Below are 17679 nucleotides of genomic sequence, written 5' to 3' on the forward strand. Positions count from 1 at the left end.
TCAGAAATCCGCCTGCCGCTGCCTCCCAAGTGCTAGGATTAAAGGCATGTGCCACCACATAGACTCTTTTGTTGTTGTTGTTGTTGTTGTTGTGTGTGTAGTAAGAATTTTGGTTTCTTTAAAAAAAACACACACACACAGAAATTTTATAAGGAGATGTTTTCGGTCTAACTCCAGGTGTGGGATGTGGGGCTGCTTCAGAATGTTCACAGCAGCTGACTATGATTTACCTTGTGCTCTGGCAGAGGCGTGGGTTTGTAAGCTGCAGAGAGTTTCTGTGATTGTGTGACATTTGGAATTCTAGGACCTTTTCAGAGAGTATATACACGTTAGGGCCCCGAGATTCGGGGGTTGAGGTGGGTTGTTGGTTGTTTGCTGTTGGTTGTTATTAAGTAGTTGTGCACAAAAAAGAAACAATGAGAAGAGGAAATTAGATATCCTGACTGTGAGAAGATCCAATTTGCTCCAAGGAACTCCATGCCCCTAGTCAGCAGGAAGTAGTCTAATGCTACCACCACCCCCTTTCCTTTCTACGCTTCCTCCTCTCCTATCTAGTGTTAGGTTGAAAGAGTGGAAAGGGGCAGAGGAGGGAGGAAGAAAAAAAACCCCACAAAGTAGCAAAGAACCAGCTGTATGTGTCAGTTCACAGATATTTCTAAGTATACAAATATAACCTCCTTAGTCCATATTGTGTTAGTTGTGTGTATTTGTTTCCAGGGGTGATCATTTGACATTGAAAAATAAGTTAAAAACAATAATGCCAGGCCTGGAGTTATGGTTCAGCAATTAAAAGCACTGGCTTCTCTTCCAGACGTCCTGAGTTCAATTCCCAGCAACCACAGGGTGGCCAACAACCATCTGTAATGTTATCTGATGCCCTCTCCTGGTGTATTTGAAGACAGCTACAGTGTACTCATAAATAAAATAAATCTTAAAAAAAAGAATTAAAAATATTAGTAAAACAATATTACTATAGACTTATTATGGAAATCTTTGGAAAAAAAACAAAGACTCAAAGTTAAAAGTCTTTTTTTAGAGGTAGCCTTGGTTATTCTGGAACTCACTATGTGGATCAGACTGACCTCAAGCCAGAGAGATCTGCCTGCTTCTACCTCCCAAGGGACTATATTAAAGGCATATACCACCATGTCTGGCTAAAATGGAAGTTCTAACCTTACTCCAAATACCTATCAAAGGGAGGGAGCAGTGAGATGGTTCTGTGGGTAAAGGCTCTTGCCACCAAGCCTGATGGCCTGAGCCATTCCCTAGGATCCATCTGGTAGAAAGGAGGAAATCAACTCTTGCAAGTTGTCTTCTGATCTCCACGCTCATGTCATGCGCATGTGCCCTCATATAAACATGTATGTGTGCACATGCACATCCACACCCAAAATAAATATAAATATAAACAAGAATCCAACCCCTGTGAGGGATTATGCACCCTAGTGACCGTGAATGACAGATAAGTAGCTGAGGTGCAGAGGTGAGGCTGGGAATGGAGGGAATAGACTTAGCAGTCAGAGGGGGAATCAGGCAGAAGATGATTTCTGAAGGGGACTGGTTATTTTGGGATAACCAGGGCTTGGTTTTGTGCTAGGGGGAGGCAGAGAGTGTGTGGTACTCATACTACCAAAGCTACTCACCAAAACACTGGGAGTAGAGTTCCCTGCGCACAGGGCAGATGCCCGTCTCCCTAGCCTGCCTCTGCTGCAGCTTCAGGTCCAGTTGCTCCTGGAGATGCACCACATCCATTCTGGTGCTGGGTGTGCTGGACACCTGCTGGATCCATAGCTGTGTGTCTTCCACCCACTCCCTGTGACACAGATACAAGCCACCGGATCTGAGCAGAGGGCCCTAGGGACTCTGCCTGAGCAGGAGCAGGGGGTAGGGGTAGGCAGCATAGCCATCATGCCACCCTCACTTCCCCCTTCCCCGCCTCTTTCCCAAGCCACGCCCACTATGCAGCCTCCACAGGACACCTACCTTAACGTCTAACGGGCAGTCTACTCTCCGCATCTCTAGTCTCAGCCCTCTAACTTCAACCCTCTGTTCCATACCTGCCTAGCATGTTGAGGACAGATGTGTGGTCATGCTGCTTGATTCAAATAGAAGATGCAGTGGGAATTTCCCACACTAGCTTATGGTGGAGACACAGAATACCATAAACTTCGTGCAAAGCCACTAGGAAGCATTTATATATGCTGGAAGTATGAAGGTTCTTAAAGTGCTGTGTTTGTAATGGCTGCCCATAATGAACTCTGTGCTGGAGGAACAGCCGAATTCTGCAATGACGGACTTACGGGCAGAATGGCACGAGAGGGAGAAACTTCTTTGTTGGTGGAAGAGAATCCACTAATAAATGACACCTCTCTCTCTTGGCCTCCATCTCTGGAGAAGTTCACAGGTTCTCTGTGGTTCTCATTGTTGTGGGCATGAGTAAATCCATTAGGTGGAGCTTTTTGAGAGTTCTAGCTAGGCTGTGTAGCCAAGGCTAGCTTCAAACTCATTCCCACACCCCCCCTCAGGGGAGAGCGCGAACACAGTCCCCCACTACCACAAATTATGCAGTCACGTTTCCCACATTTGGGGAAATCACAGGGGTCAGCACATCCGGAGTGCAAAGGATAAGCCTCACCCTGGGAAAACCACCTTCGTGATCATAGTATCTCCCCTGCCAGATAAGTATCAACCTCTTATTCTCCTGCCTCTGCCTCCTGAGTTCTGGAATTAAAGGTGATCTCACTGGGCCTTGCCTTATTTAACATTTATGGGCTTTTTGAGACACAATTTTGCATGTAGCCGGCCTAGTACTCCCTTTGTAGTCCAGGCTGATCTTGACTTTGAGGCAGTCCTCCTGTGTCTTGTAGAGTGCTGGCATTAAGCACATGCCACCACACTAGGCTCTCTATAAGGACTCTTGAGGGAGGTACCAGAGAAACAGAGTATTGGGAATAGAGTTTAGAAGGAACAGGACTGGGCTAGAAGACCCATATGTGAAAGCAGACATCTAAAGTCAGAACGTGGAAGGTATGGATTTAGAGGGTACCTGTCTGGCTGTGAGCATCCAACCATACTGAGATCCCATGAACTCCAGAAAGCTGAGAGGAAACCCAAGGTAGAATACAGGGAGACACCTATGTTCTGGGCCAAGAGCTTAGACCTTCTCCTAGTCACTATGGGCTCCCCCCATCTCTCTCTCTACCTTGGAGGCAGGATGGCATTCAAGATTTCTTCTGCCTGTTTGGTAGGATCTGGGACACAGGAAGTCGAGGGCAGCTTGGCCTTGGGTGGCTGTGTGCCTGTACCAGAGGGTCCGGGCTGCTGGATGCTGACTTTCAGTGGCCGAGCCTAAGAAGAGACAGGTGAGTCAGTCTAGTACCTCCAGATTTCCCCAGGTCTCTTATACAGCCTTCCCTATTTCCAGCCTATTTCCCTCATCTGTGGTCGGTCTCAAAAGAAATATGAGATCAAGAGACCACGAGGGATAGCTGGCTCTGACCCTGTGTTTGAACTGGTGTTTCTGGAATGAGTGGTCAGGCCTCTGCTCTGACTCTCTAGACACAGGTAAATCACTACCAGATCTGTTCTTGGACCCGACTACCACAAGCCCCATCGTTTCCATGTGACTTCTTTCTCATCTTAAATTTGTCCTCTAGGGTCACAGCTAGGCTTCTGGTGCTCTTCTCCCAACACCCATCCCTGTCCCAGTTCTCTTGGCTGTCAGCCCCAGCAATCTGTCTCCTGAAATTCCAGAGACCCTCAAAGCTGGGATGTCTTTTCCCAGGAGAGTTTGTAGGATCTTGCGTCCCCTAAGATCCCCTGTTCATACCTTGGGGCTCCGTTTTTCTGTATTCCGGCTCACCAACACCGGGGTGTCATATTTGAGCAGAGAGTCGGCTGGGGGTATCATGGTGGCAGTAGGGGTTGCAACTCCGTAGCGGCCCCTCCGTGTGGGGCCTTGTTTGCGATCACCATGGAAACCCCTCCTCTCCTTGCCCCATAGATGGGGCGGGGCCTCGGAGGAAGGCGGTGCCAGCCGCGCGCAAGTTTTGTTCTACTGTATTTTCTCCACAAGCACTAAGCTTCTTGGTAAAGAAGATTGGAGCCCTAGCGTCAGGTCTGATTTGGGTTGCAAAGACCACCTTTGCTTAAAACGGAAGTCATCTAGTGACTCTAGAGAGTATTTGGCGAAGATTGGCACTTGGAAGCCAGAGGCTGGCGGATCTCTGAATTCCAGGACAACCAAGGCTATAGAGACACTATCTCAAGAAACAAACAAGAGTTTTGCATTGTTGAGTGTGTGTCTGTGTTTTGTAACTACTAATAACGCGCAACGAACAGCGCTGGATTAGCTTTCCCAGGTTTTTTCTTTTTTCTTTTTTTCTTTTTTAAACCGGGCGATGGTACCACATTCCTTTAATGACAGCATTTGGGAGACAGAGGCAGGCAGATCTTTGTGAGTTCAAGGTCAGCCTGGTTACAGAGTGAGTTCTAGAACAGCCAGGGATACACTGAAAACCTGTCTGGGGGGGATTTTTTGTTTTTGTTTTTGTTATTTTATTTTTGAGGTCCTGGGGATTAATCCAGGGCTTCATACACGCAAGACAAACGCTCGCTCTGTAACTACGCTACAATCTCAGCCTTCCCTCCCCCTTTTTTTTTTTTTTTTTTTTTTTTTTTTGGTTTTTCGAGACAGGGTTTCTCTGTGTAGCCCTGGCTGTCCTGGAACTCACTCTGTAGACCAGGCTGGCCTCGAACTCAGAAATCCGCCTGCCTCTGCCTCCCAAGTGCTGGGATTAAAGGCGTGCGCCACCACCGCCCTGCTTTCCCTCCCCTTTTAACTCTAATTTCTATTTGGCGGTGCTGCTTTGCGCCCCACCCGAGCTACAACTTTTTCAAAATTGGAGACAGTCTCACTAAATTGCCCAGGCTGGCCTCGAAATTACTGCGATCCTCCTGCCTCAGCCTCCCTAGGGATGACCCTGACTTTTCAGTACTCCAGCCACACCTCCCAACAGCGGGGACCCTAGTGTCACTAGAGCGGGCGTCCCCAGCATGTGAACTCAAGCACCCGAGGCCCCGCCCACCAGGGGGGCTCGACACCGTGAGGGCTTCTGGGATAGCGTGCTGCCCGGAAGCGGAAGTGCAAAGCGGTCCGTCACTTCCTTCGGCTCTAGTGGCTCAACGGACCGTACAAGTGACTCTCGGTCGGGCCGCAGGATGAAGGCGGGGAAAAGCGAGCGGGAGCGAAGCGGCCGGCGGCGACACCGGTCAGGCGACGCTTTGGCGACCGTGGTGGTGAAGCAAGAGCGTCTGAGCCCCGAACCCGTCGCGCAACGCCGGCCCGACGCTCCAGCTGCTAGCCTGTCCCCGCCCGCCGCCGAGCCTGGCCGCTCTGGTCACCGCGGAAGCCGAGCTCGGTAAGCGAGCTGGTGATTGGGCCGCGGACGGGATCGGCGCGGGGGGCCGGGTGGTGCGAGCTACTCGGGAGTGCAGAGCACCTGTTGAGTTGAAATGAGATTTCCCCCGCCTGCCCATGAGTGGACGGTGCGAGTGTCTTCTCCACTCGTCTGCCTACAAAGACACATTGGGTCTTCGCAACTTCTTCGCAGCACTCATTCGCCAACGCCTCCGTATAGCATCTATTTACTGAGTGCGTAGTGTGGGTTAAAGATCAATTGAGGTTCTGGGCCATAAGGCAAAGAAGAGAGATGCTTTTACCTTGGCGAAGTTGGGCAGGCTCTAACCCCAAGAGGGAAAAGAACAAATAGATACTTTCAGTCAGTGTTAAAGACAGATTAAAACGGTAATGTGGCGAAAGGTTGGGTGGAAAAAAGAGAGGAACTTCTACAGAGATGCTCCTTAAGCTGAGATCTGACTGATATGGTTGATCCATTTCTCTTGAGTCAAGAGTATTTTAACAATCCAGGAAGAACCCAGTGTGGACAGGCATGCATGTAACCCAGCAATGGGGACGCAGAGTCAGGAGGTTCCTGAGTACAAACACACACACACACACACACACACACACACACACATGATTATGAGAGAGAAAAATATATACGTAGAACCTGAATTGGAATTCTGTTTGTTTTAGAAGTTGAACAACAACAACAACCAGCCAGCATATCTGGAATTTGAGTGATGGAGCAACATTGTAGGCTGGTAGGAAAGATGAGGGATGGAGGACAGGACAGGAGCCCTGAGACCTGCCAAGGGATTGGATTTGTTGGAGAAGGGAGTGTGTTAGGAAAAAACAGGCTAGATTGACTTCCTGGATAGTAGTGCCAATTAGTAGGATGACACACTGGGAAAAGAAAGGTTTCTGAGGCTTTGGGGTTCGAGAATTAGGTTGTCTATGTGAGAAGGCTTAGCGGGCAGTTGTGTATGTCATTGGGAGAAGTGTTTATGGAAAGTGAAGGCCTGCCGTGGCTACTGATTTCACAAATTTGTTGTGTTTAGTAGGCGAGCCTGATACTGGAAGCTAACTTACTTTCGGGAAGGAACATTGAGATAAAAATCCTGTATACCATTTTCTGTAAAGGTCCCCAGCCAAAAAGAAAAGCAAGTCCTCTGGAAGAAGAAGCAAGTCTCCTCGGACTAAGAGAAGCCGGAGTCCCCACTACTCCACTGTCAAAGTGAAGCAGGTGAGTGAGTGGGCAGGAACCTGTGGCTGGACCTAAAGAGGTTGGCAGCTGCCCGGCAATAGTGGCACACGCCTTTAGTCCCAGCACTCAGGCAGAGGCAGGAGGATTTCTGAGTTCGAGGCTAGCCTGGTCTACAGAATTTGTTCCAGGACAGCCAGGGCTACACAGAGAAGCCCTGTTTCGAAAAACCAAAAAAGAAAAAAAAAAGAGATTAGCAGCCATGTGTGGACATGTTTCCATGGCCCTGCAGTGGGCTTTTCTAAAAATCAGATATGTATTTGGGGCCATTTTTCCTGAAATTTTAGCGTTTGGAGGCAATTGTTGATTTGATTCTGATAACTCTTGTCAGAAATAATACAGAGAGATGTACGTTTCTGTGTTTCTTTCTCCCAGTGGTAGCTGCTCACACAGCCGTGGACACAGACATTCCACTGTCATCAGGATGCCTCGTGGTGTCTGGGACTTTTCCACTTTCATCCTTCTTTACCTCCTGGCCAGCCGCTTCTCTCATTTCCTGGTTGCACATTTAAGCCTACGGTCTTTAGAGTTGAAGATTTTCTTCGGTGCTGTTTAAACCAGCACAGATGGGTCGCTTTGGGCCTGTGAGTGCCCATGGGCTGTAGTGCCAGTTATTCAGAGGACATTGATTGTTTCCATTGGATTATTTTACTCCCACATTGAAACTCAGTCAGTCATATGTTTATCCTGCCAATACCGTGCAGACTCGATTACTGCACCTCCATAGTTGTCAGTCTTGAAACTGAATGCCCTCTTTGCTGCATCAGTGTGAGGGTTTCAGAAGCCCTAGAACTGGAGTTACAGACAGGTCTGAGCTGCCATGTGGGTGCTAGGAATCGAACTCAGGACCTCTGGAAAAAGCAGCCAGTGCTCTTGACTGTTGCACCATCTTTCCACACTACCCTCCTTTCTTCTTCTTTTTTTCCTGTTAGCTGTTCTGGTTCCTCTGCCTCCATCTCTATGTAAACGTTTGTGTGTGTGTGAAAGAGAGAGAGAGAGAATGTGTGTGTGAGTGTGAGTATGTATGTGTGATAAGAATCTTTTAAAAATATTTTTTTTTTTTGCGTGGGTATAAGTGCTTTCCCTGCCCCTGCATGTATGCGTATGCCCTGTGTGTATGTGTGGTGCCCACAGGGTCCAGAAAAGAGTACCAGATTCTCTAGAACTTGAGTTAAGGGTGGCTGCACGCCCCCTCATGGGTGCTAGGAACCGACCCAGCTCCTCTGGAGGAAGAAAGTGCTTCTAACCGCAGAGTTATCTTCCAGATTTCCTAGTAACATCTCAAAAGAGGCAGGTGTCGCGGTGTGTGCATGTGATTCTATGCTGAGGCAGGAGGATCACAAGTTCAATACTGGTCTTAAGCAATTACTGAGAAACTGTCTCAAAAGTAGAAAGAGCTCGGGATGACATTTAGAAGTTGAGTGTTTCCAGCCCTGAATCCTAGTCCTATTACCATGTATGCATATTAATGGAATGTAAGCCTTAAAAGGAAGAAAATTCTGACACATGCTACAGAACCTCTGAACCCTGATGACTTGCTTAATAAACCAGGAAAAAAAATTGCATGATTTCACATTTTTGTAGTTGAGACAGGGCATCTCCTGCTAATTAGGCCCAGGTTTGCTTGAAACTTGCTTGGTAGCACAGGCAGGCCTAGAACTTTTGATGGTTCTCCCCCCTCAGCCTTCTGAGTGCTGATATTAAAGGTATACCATCAACTAAACTCCACCAGCAGTGCGTGTGTGTGTGTGTGTGTGTGTGTGTGTGTGTGTGTGTCCCTTTGGAGACAGGTTCTCTCGTTCTCATTCTCTCTCTAACCCCTGGAGATCCTTCTACCTCTGACTCCTGAGGGCTGGCATTAGAGGTGTACAGTCCTTTCTCTCTTGACAGGAATTGCTAATCTGAGAAGATTCCTATTCTCTTTTAGCATTGGTGCTCTGGTTATTAGAAGAAACACGTCTTGAGGGTCGGGTTAAAGTGTTGGTTTCTTCTGGAAACTTCTGCCACCATGCTTTGCCCTTGGAGCTATTGTCTTACTAACTGATCTATTGTTCTTTCCAAACAGGTCTCTCTGTGTAGCCTTGGCTGCTCTGGAACTCTTTGTACATCAGGCTAGCCTCAGACTCAAAGAGGTTTGCCCCTGCCTCCTGGGTGCTGGGACTAACGGTGTGTGCCACTCACTGTGCTGAGAGCTCAGTGATCTACTGATTGTGTGCATTGCTGCTTCTGCCAGGTTGATTTTCAGTATGTGTCTCCATTTTGTTAGAAGTTTGGAAACTGCCAAGTAGTACCTTCCTGTAGGTTTCTTGAGGCATTCATGTTCTTAGGTTTGTCCATAGATGTTTGAATCATCTCTGTAATTGCTGAAGTTGAAGCTTTTGAAATTATTTCAGTTTCCTTTTGGCCTATGAGGAAGTTAACTTTTCCCTTTTCAGATCTTAAATGTTCTGTTTTCTACACCTGCTGCCCTATGAGTTTGCCTGCAGGTTACTGAGAGAGGTATTTCTCCTTGTTTTGAGGGATTTGGATGTGGGCTTGAGGAAGAGTGGGAGTCTAAATGGCCCTTCAGGGGAAAGAACCACACTGACAGCTTTGTGTGGATAGGAATTTGTTCTGAATACCAGAATCCATGTCACAGGTGTGATTATTTTGCCTATGTGGGTGTTTTGCTTGTGTGCATGTCTGTACACCACATAGATGTAGTGCCCACACTTGCCACAAGAGGGCACTGGATCCTCTTGGAACTGTAGTTGTAGATGGTTGTGAACAGCTTTGAGGGTACTGAGAACTAAACTTGGGTCCTCTGGAACAGCAGTCAGTGCTTTTAATTGCTGAGCCATCACTCCAGCTCCTACAGCTTGTTCAGAGTAGTGGATGCCATCTTTCCTTTACTGAATCCCATCTGAATTTCAGGAACGTGAGGACCATCCACGGAGAGGACGAGAGGATCGGCAGCACCGGGAGCCATCAGAACAGGAGCACAGGAGAGCTCGGAACAGCGAGCGAGACCGGCACCGGGGCCATTCCCGCCAAGGGAGGAGCTCTGATGAGAAGCCTGTCAGTGGGCAGGATCGGGATAGAGACAGCCAGAACCTGCAGGCCCAGGAAGAAGAGAGGGACTTTCACAATGCCAGGCGCCGGGAGCACCGCCAGCAGAGTGAAAATGCTGGCGGTGATGCTCAGGAGGTGATCCCTCGCCCTGCTGGTAACAGAAGCAAAGAGGTACCCGTTAAAGAAAAACCAAGCTTTGAACTTTCTGGGGCTCTTCTTGAGGACACTAATACCTTCCGGGGTGTGGTTATTAAATACAGTGAGCCCCCAGAAGCCCGGATCCCCAAAAAACGGTGGCGCCTCTACCCCTTTAAAAATGATGAGGTACTTCCAGTCATGTACATCCATCGGCAGAGTGCGTACCTTCTGGGTAGACATCGACGCATTGCAGACATTCCCATCGACCATCCCTCTTGCTCAAAGCAACATGCAGTCTTCCAGTACCGGTAGGTAGACCAGAGGGAGAACTGGAAAGGGAGATGGGTGAGTGTCTCACTTAGTATTCCTAAGGCTGGCTGGCTGTGTGGAGATGCTGCTGAGCCCTTGTATCTAATGAGCTGGACTGAAGGAGTACTATAAATCTTAACAACCTATGGGTAAGCCCTGAACATTTGTATGAGGGGCTTGAACTTAGTGTTAGAAATATAGATATTAGCTCTCCCATTGCATGGGGGTGCAGGCCTGTAAACCCAGTTCTTGGGAGGCTAAGCAGGATTGGTAGTATATCCTCTGGGTGTGGGTTATATACCGTGACCCCATCTAAAAAAATAAATAAATAGATGAAAGGAAGAGAAAAATTAAAGAGATTCCTGCCACGGTCTTGATCTGTTTCTACCTGCCCCCCAGGGCTGTATGAGGACCAAATAGAAATAAAAGTCAGAGTCAGAATGCCAGATACACGCTAGCTGAATCTGCTGCTTGGGAATACATCTTTACCATTTGATACTCAACCCCGTGAGGAAAGCAGGGCCAGTGATAACATCCTCATTTAACAGGTGAGAAAACCACAGCTCAATACAGGCAACTGTTTGCAGTAAGCAATCTTCAGAGCAAAACTGTCCACATCTATGCCGGGCAGTGGTGGCACACGCGTTTAATCCCAGCACTTGGGAGGCAGAGGCAGGCGGATTTCTGAGTTTGAGGCCAGCCTGGTCTACAGAGTGAGTTCCAGGACAGCCAGGGCTACACAGAGAAACCCAGTCTTGAAAAAAACCAAAAAACAAAAAACCAAAACTGTCCACATCTAGCCCTTGGCTCTCAATTCCTAATTCTGTTTTTCCCTCATTCTGGCTGATACTAAAATAGATGTACAGCATTGGAGAAAGTATATGTGTAACCATAGCAAGAAGCCTTGAATTCTGCATTGGAGCCTTTATGGGCCTCCATGGCCATCCACAGCCACAGCCAGCTTCACCTTTTCTCCTAGGTTATGTAAAGGGCTTAAATTTAATTTTCATTTGAATCCTGTTCAAGCCAGGTCATTGACATCTAGATCTGTAGCAGAGAGCTTTAGAGAAGAAGATAGATAGTCTCTGGTAGGACGTGGCTCACACGCTTCTCTCCTTGGTCTCCTCTAGGCTTGTGGAGTACACCCGTGCTGATGGCACAGTTGGTCGGAGGGTGAAGCCCTACATCATTGACCTTGGCTCGGGCAATGGAACATTCTTGAACAACAAGCGTATTGAGCCACAGAGATACTATGAACTGAAAGAAAAAGATGTACTTAAATTTGGATTCAGTAGCAGAGAATATGTCTTGCTTCATGAGTCTTCAGACACCTCTGAACTTGATAGGAAAGAAGACGAAGATGATGATGAGGAGGAAATGGTGTCTGACAGCTAGCTGCTGAGAAGCCGCCTCCACTGTGAGAAACCATCCCTACTGGAGGTGGTGGGGGTGACTCCACCACCTCTCCTTGCCTTAAGTCTTTCCTCTGTTGCTGCCCAGCGTATGTTGTAGTATGAGAACTGTCACTTCATGTTTTCTTGAACTTGGCACAGCAGCCGCCTGCCTGTGGGCGCTTGTTTTTCGAACAGTCTCACCAATTACAGCATGTGGAGTCTGGTCCAAGTGTGTGGCTGTGGTGGGCGCCTTCAGAACTGCTGCCTAGCAAACAGCCCCTGGAAAGGGGATGGTGGCTCCTTTTCTTTGTACAGTTTCTTATTTATATAGTTGTTGAGCTTTGTGGACCAGGAGTTTTGTTTTGGGGACAAATCCTAGAGTAGAGAATCTTAGTCAGCTTTGGTTGTCACCAAAACAGCCTCCAGCATATACCAAAGCTTTGACCTGGTTCAGCTCTTGAGTCACAGAAGTTGATCTTGCACTTCGTTTTTGGGGTGACCTCTTTATTGGCTGTCTGTGATAAACAGACACTCATTCTGTGCGACGCTTGTGTACACATGACTGTGTAGGGAGGTCATGGCTTCTACCAACAGGTTCTAGTGTCGTATCATGCACTGGGCTGTAGAGCTGCATCCCATGAGGACTCCTGACTTCTCCATGAAACAGACATAATAGTTTGATCATCTGGTCTTTTTTTCTTTATCTTGAATTTTTATTCAAATGTTACCTCTAGTCTCCCTTTGAGAAACATACTACATATACTTTATAGGAGGGGCCTTGCTGTGGCCTAGGGGCGTGTGTATGTGTCTAACGGAGGTTGTGTAGCTCTCACACTTCCACTTCTTTGACCACGTGTTCGAATTTACCTCCCGAGAGTGGAAAGTAAAGGACAGCCTAGTGTCTGAACTTTCCACCCGGGCTCTGTGGAAGTGGGAAGATACTCCTCACTCATAGTCTGCGTGCTTCAGAACTATGTGCTGATTTTCATAGGACAGTGTTTTGTGATATAAATAATGCCACATGATAGGCAAAGGTCTGTCTGCATTTGGAGAGCAGGTTTTCATTTATATGTATTTTTGAGATTAAAAAAATAAAATTTGTAAATATAGCCTCATTTTAGAAGGTATTATTTTTCTCACATAAATGACTTGTTCATAGGTGTGTTTGCTTAAACTTTTTGAGGTAAAAATACTATGTGTGTAGGGAATTATAGGGAAAAATTCCAGGTACTAAGGACAGGAACCGCTTATCTCGGCAAGGAGGGCATGGATCATGAGCTGTCAGGGAAGGATTTGTGTCAGTACTCTGCATTTGGTGACCACTTTGTCCTCAGGTGGAGGTGATGGCACTAGACCTGTGCTGCTCTTAACTTCCTCCTGGACTAGGATTTAGGATGCTGCCGAGTAGACTGTCTTGTATGTATAGTCAGGGTCTCACTTGTTCTCAGGGCTAGAGGCTGCCTAATGCAGGAGAGTCAGCTCAGGAATGTGTTTGGAAGAGACTCATATAGTCCCTACTATGTCCAGAAAGCACATTGTATTTTGGATATTTCTCTCAATTCAGACAAAGATTTGTGCCTGAGATTCTACAATAATCTGCCATCCTATTTCAGGGCCTTCTTTTCCAGGGACAGTTTGTGGATTTGCTTTCTTGATAAACACTGTGCAAGGTGACCACTTTGCCTACATTTTTTTTTGTAAAGAGGTTCCAGGAACCAGAAGTGACAACTCATGCCTATAACCATGAGCCTGGAGAGGCTGAAGCAAGAGGGTTGGTGCAGATGTTAGGGGATGTGGAATGTGAGGCAGCCTGGTCTACATAGTGAAAACTTTGCATCTCAGTAGAAATGTCCTAATTGTACTGATAGCAAACATTTGTCTTAGAAGAGTGGTGGCATCTTTAGGTTAAGAACGTCATGTTAAGTCATCCGAGAAGATGTCTTTTCTTAGAGACTTGTTTATCTTAACTATTTGCAAGGTCTTCACTGTCCTTCCTTGGCCTGAAGTCCAGCTGTGTGCGAAACACTATACTTCTGCCACTGAGCTTCTGCATCACCTTCTCCTTGGTGCTCCCTAGTTCTGCAGAGGTGTGAAAAGTCTTCAGATGTGTGCCAAAGAGATGGCTCAGCTAGTAAAGGTGCTTGTCACCAGCCCCAATGGCCTGAATTTGATCCCCAGAACCCTTGTGATGGAAGGACACATCAACTCCCACAAGCTGTCCTCAGACCTCCACATCTGGGTGTGCAAGATGAATTCTGTAAAGGTCCTCCCCAGTCCTCTCACCTACAGTTGGTTCCTATTCTGACATCAGAGGTAGCTCACTGGATGCAGATGCTGATGGCTGCCCCAGATAACTGGTACTGTGTTCTGGTGCTGTGTGGATGAGAGGAAAATGAGTGGAGATTGTGGTATTTGAAACAGTGGTCTGGCTAGATTGGCCTGGTAACTCTGTCTCAACAAGTTTCTCCCTGTCCACTAACACTCCCAGGTCTTCACTGTGGTCTTCCAGCATCAGTCTGAGCACCCAAAGTAGCTGGCCCTAGAAGCCATCAACATCAACAAGGTCCTGTGTTTATGCCCAAACACCCAGGAGCCTATGAATGCAAGCTCTGCTTGATGCTGCACGATGAGGACAGCTACCTGGCCCATACCCAAGGAAGAAAACTGACCAACTTGGCCCTGCCGGTTGCCAAGTAGGTTTGCACTCTAGGTGGAAGTGACATTTATAAAGATTGACCAGGAGGCCTACAACGTGATTAAGCAAAGCGATGTGGAAATGGATCAGCAGAGTTTGCTGTTTCAGGTCAGCTATCCTGAGACCATGGAGAACATATCACACAACTGCTTCATGTTCACCTAGGAGCAGAGAGAGGATGGCAGAGCACAGAGCCAAGCTGTAGTCCTAAACAAGCCCTAAACCCACTGCAGCCTTTAAGACTAAGCAGTTCATCCTCCAGTTTGACCTAAAGGTGGAGATGCCCCTTCTCCACTCATGTCAAGCCATCCCCACTCTTATGAACTACTGCTTGCCTTCCTCTCAAACTCCCATCCCACCCTGTCCAGTAGCCTTTTCCTGCTCTTTCTGCATCTTCTCTTACCCCCTGAGCCTCCCCAAATGTTGTCACTCCCAGTCTACCTCGCAGTAACAGTCTACCCGTCAGCTCCAGGTGTGTACCCCTCTCATCAGGGATTCACTCCCAGGCTCCAGGAGGGCACCTACTTGCTTGTGCCCAAGGCTCCAGGAGGGCACCTACTTGCTTGCACAGTCTACACTCATGCCCTAGGGCTCTTCCCGCCTTCCCCTGGGATCCCATCCACAGCTGCTGGGGATACATTGCCAGTCTGTTGGGAATTTATCCCTTGATTCCCAGGGGTATCCAACTCTATGTCCCCTAGGCTAACACCTCCACTTCCATCTGAGGGTCCTGGGAACATTCTTTCCCAGCAATCTTGACTATGCCACCTTTTTCTATGGCCAGTTCTTAGAAAGTTTTATTTTGTCAAGTCCTGAGCCCATTAAACAGCCTCCCCCTTGTGCAAGGATAATTTAAAATGGCTGGGGATTAGTTTATTAGTAGAGTGTTTGCCTGGCTTGAGTGCAGTTTCCAGCACTGAAGACTTTTTGAAGAAAATGGAGGGGAGACAGCTGGGTGTGGTAGTTACATCTTTATAAGTAATACTTGGGCAGCAGAGGCAGGCAGATCTGTGACTGAAGAGGGCAGTCTGGTCTACACACGGAGTTTGAAGCTAGCCAGGGCTACAGAGTAAAGAATTTGCATGAAGTAAAAATTTCAAAAGATACAGTTTAGAAAGTGAGAGTTGAGGTCATTTACTGAAAAGCTAGAGTGACTCTCAGTTGAAAACAGCACAGTCGTTGGTTTACCACTGTGAGTCAAGACACAGCAGCACTGAGCAAACGTTCCAGGAATGGGTGACTTCTGAGGAGCAGAGGTGGACTTTGAACTGTAGGAGAGAGCCCCTGGACCAGTTGAGACAGTTGAGGAAGCATGGGGTTCTAGAGGGGTGCATGGGGAAAGTATAGGCTATGCTTTGAAGTCCCATAGTGCTGAGTGGCAACGATCATACAGTCACTTGCAGAGCATGACGGACAGAGTGGAGGCAAAAGACTTGAGTAGGCTGCTCACATCGTGAGAGTCACAGAAATCTCAGTGGGTGGGACAAGGACAGGCTCAGGCAAACCCTTGTCTCAATAATATAGTAGTACAATACAATAACATAGTACACTGCTTATTTTTGCAAACATGAGAACCTGAATTTGAGTCCCCAGTACCCATGTGAAAACCAAACATAGGAGCAGTTGTAATCCCAGTGTTGGGGATGTGGAGGCAGGTAGGTCCTTGGAGTTCACTGGCCAGCCAGTGTAGTCTATTGAGCTTCAGGTTCAGTGAGAGGTTATCAAAAAAAAAAAAAAAAAAGAAGAGGGGAGGGATAGAGGAAGAGACACCTGATGTTGGCCTCTGGCCTCCATGTGCATTCACATGCATGCACGCAAATGTGCACACCCCTGGTGTGTGACAAAACTTCCCCAGGAGATGCAACACACATGGCTGCTCACCCTAGGCAGGGATCCCACAACAGGCCAAAGTCCAACTTGGTGAACCAGTGAGCTTTATTTGGGTTACTTGCAGGGGCAGAATTGGCGCAGTCATCTGCATCACCAAAGCCCACTCCAGCATGGGTGACAACTCACAAGGGCTGTGGCTATGCATAGCCTGCAGGCAGCTCAGCAGGTTGGAGAATGTCCTTTCCAGGTGCCTGGGATGGTCTAAACCTCTTCCTGGCAGTGGCAGCAGCAGTGGCAGCGCCTCTCTCTGGGTCTTTGCAGCTCAGCTTCCCTTCCTCCAACAGGATTCTCAGCTTTTGTGTTTACTTTTTTGTTTACCCCAGCAGGGAGGGCTGAGAGATTCTGGTCAGTTTCAGGGACGACTTAAGGCTATTTTGATTTGTTTACCTTTCTGCTTGAGCTTCCCAGAGGAATGGAATGTTTCAATCATTTTCAATTTCTAAAGAGCCTTAACAACCCCACAAAAATGTTGGTATATAAGAGCACTGTCTTATATAGGGTTTTACTGCTGTGAACAGACACCATGACCGAGGCAACTCTTATAAGGACAACATTTAATTGGGGCTGGCTTACAGGTTAAGAGATTCAGTCCATTATCATCAAGGATTCCTGCGTGGCAGCATCCAGGCAGGCATGGTGCACGAGGAGCTGAGAGTTCTACAGCTTCATCTGAAGGCAGCTAGTAGAAGACTGACTTCCAGGCAGCTAGGATGAGGGTCTTAAGCCCATGTCCACAATCACACACCTACTCTAACAAGGCCACACCTCCTAATAGTGCCACTTCCTGGGCCAAGTATGTACAAACCATCACATTCCACTCCCTGGCCCCTATAGTCTTGTTCTAACATATGAGTCTATGGGGGCCATATCTAGGCATAGCATAATAAAAAAAGTACATTTAATCCAACTTACAAAAGCCCCCATAGCCTAGAGAGCAGTCTCAACAATGTTAAAAGTCCAAAGTTCAAAGGCTCTTCTAAAATTCATCCAATCACTTAACTCTAACCCTCAAATCAAGACAGGAAACCAGCTGGGCAAACTCCAAACTCTGCATCTCCATGTCTGATGTCAAAGCAGTCTTCAAATCTCCAGCTCCTTTTTCATCTTTGTTGACTGCAACAAACTTCTTTCTCCTGGGCTGCTTTCACTCCCTGTTAGCTTTCCTCAGCAGATAGCCCATGGCTCTGGCATCTCAAACATTTTGGGATCTCCAAGGCAACTTCAATATTTCAGCTTCTTGTTTCAATGTCTGGGATCCACACATGATCTTCTGAGCTCCCCCAAAGGGCTGGTGTTACTTCTCCAGCTCTGCCCTCTGTATTTCTCTAAGCTGAGGTTAATGCACTCCACTGCCTCTGCTGTTCTTGGTGATCATCCCATGGTACTGGCATCTCCAATCCACTTGCTACTAGGCTTCACCAATAGCCTTTCATAGGCTTTCTTCATGGTGCCAAGTCTCAAATCCTTTGCATGACCCCTTCATTATTAGGCTATCAACTGCAATTGAGGCTGCACCTTCACTAATGGCCTTCCCTAG

The 17679-nt window shown here is 47.5% G+C and overlaps 2 protein-coding genes and 1 non-coding gene across 4 annotated transcripts in view; 1 reads left to right on the forward strand and 2 right to left on the reverse strand.

Annotated features, from left to right (window-relative positions):
• Dnali1 (dynein axonemal light intermediate chain 1) overlaps nucleotides 1–4024 on the reverse strand; it is a 9261-nt gene extending 5237 nt beyond the window's left edge. Inside the window, exons 1-3 of the mRNA XM_031378614.1 lie at nucleotides 3830–4024; nucleotides 3203–3348; nucleotides 1644–1813 (exon numbers count right to left, since the gene is read on the reverse strand). Of these exons, the coding sequence (XP_031234474.1) occupies nucleotides 1644–1813; nucleotides 3203–3348; nucleotides 3830–3910 (397 nt within the window). The 5' untranslated portion in view covers nucleotides 3911–4024. The remainder of the gene's footprint in view (nucleotides 1–1643; nucleotides 1814–3202; nucleotides 3349–3829) is intronic.
• LOC116097350 lies at nucleotides 2523–2686 on the reverse strand. Its single transcript, XR_004121374.1, has one exon. It is a non-coding gene; the product is annotated as a U1 spliceosomal RNA (small nuclear RNA).
• A 1110-nt stretch (nucleotides 4025–5134) lies between the features above and the next one.
• On the forward strand, nucleotides 5135–15781 carry Snip1 (Smad nuclear interacting protein 1). Of its 2 annotated transcripts, XM_031378616.1 has the most exons (5): nucleotides 5135–5420; nucleotides 6545–6647; nucleotides 9579–10162; nucleotides 11294–11580; nucleotides 14046–15781. In XM_031378616.1, exons 1-4 carry the CDS (start codon nucleotides 5221–5223, stop codon nucleotides 11556–11558), a joined length of 1152 nt encoding a protein of 383 aa, XP_031234476.1. In that variant the 5' UTR covers nucleotides 5135–5220; the 3' UTR covers nucleotides 11559–11580; nucleotides 14046–15781. The 2 variants fall into 2 exon arrangements, with proteins under 2 accessions (XP_031234476.1, XP_031234475.1); XM_031378615.1 differs by lacking the exon at nucleotides 14046–15781 and having other exon boundaries at nucleotides 11294–12673.
• Nucleotides 15782–17679: the final 1898 nt, after the last annotated feature.

This window comes from Mastomys coucha, unplaced genomic scaffold (genome assembly GCF_008632895.1).
Source record: "Mastomys coucha isolate ucsf_1 unplaced genomic scaffold, UCSF_Mcou_1 pScaffold18, whole genome shotgun sequence".
Taxonomy (NCBI): domain Eukaryota; kingdom Metazoa; phylum Chordata; class Mammalia; order Rodentia; family Muridae; genus Mastomys; species Mastomys coucha.

What these genes read in the sequence shown, in the direction of transcription:
- Snip1 (XM_031378616.1), top strand. Translation starts at nt 5,221, where the DNA reads ATGAAGGCGGGGAAAAGCGAGCGGGAGCGAAGCGGCCGGCGGCGACAC. An exon ending in CCACTGTCAAAGTGAAGCAG is followed by an intron (nt 6,648 to 9,578) that starts GTGAGTGAGTGG and finishes TCTGAATTTCAG; the next exon opens with GAACGTGAGGACCATCCACG. An exon ending in CATGCAGTCTTCCAGTACCG is followed by an intron (nt 10,163 to 11,293) that starts GTAGGTAGACCA and finishes GGTCTCCTCTAG; the next exon opens with GCTTGTGGAGTACACCCGTG.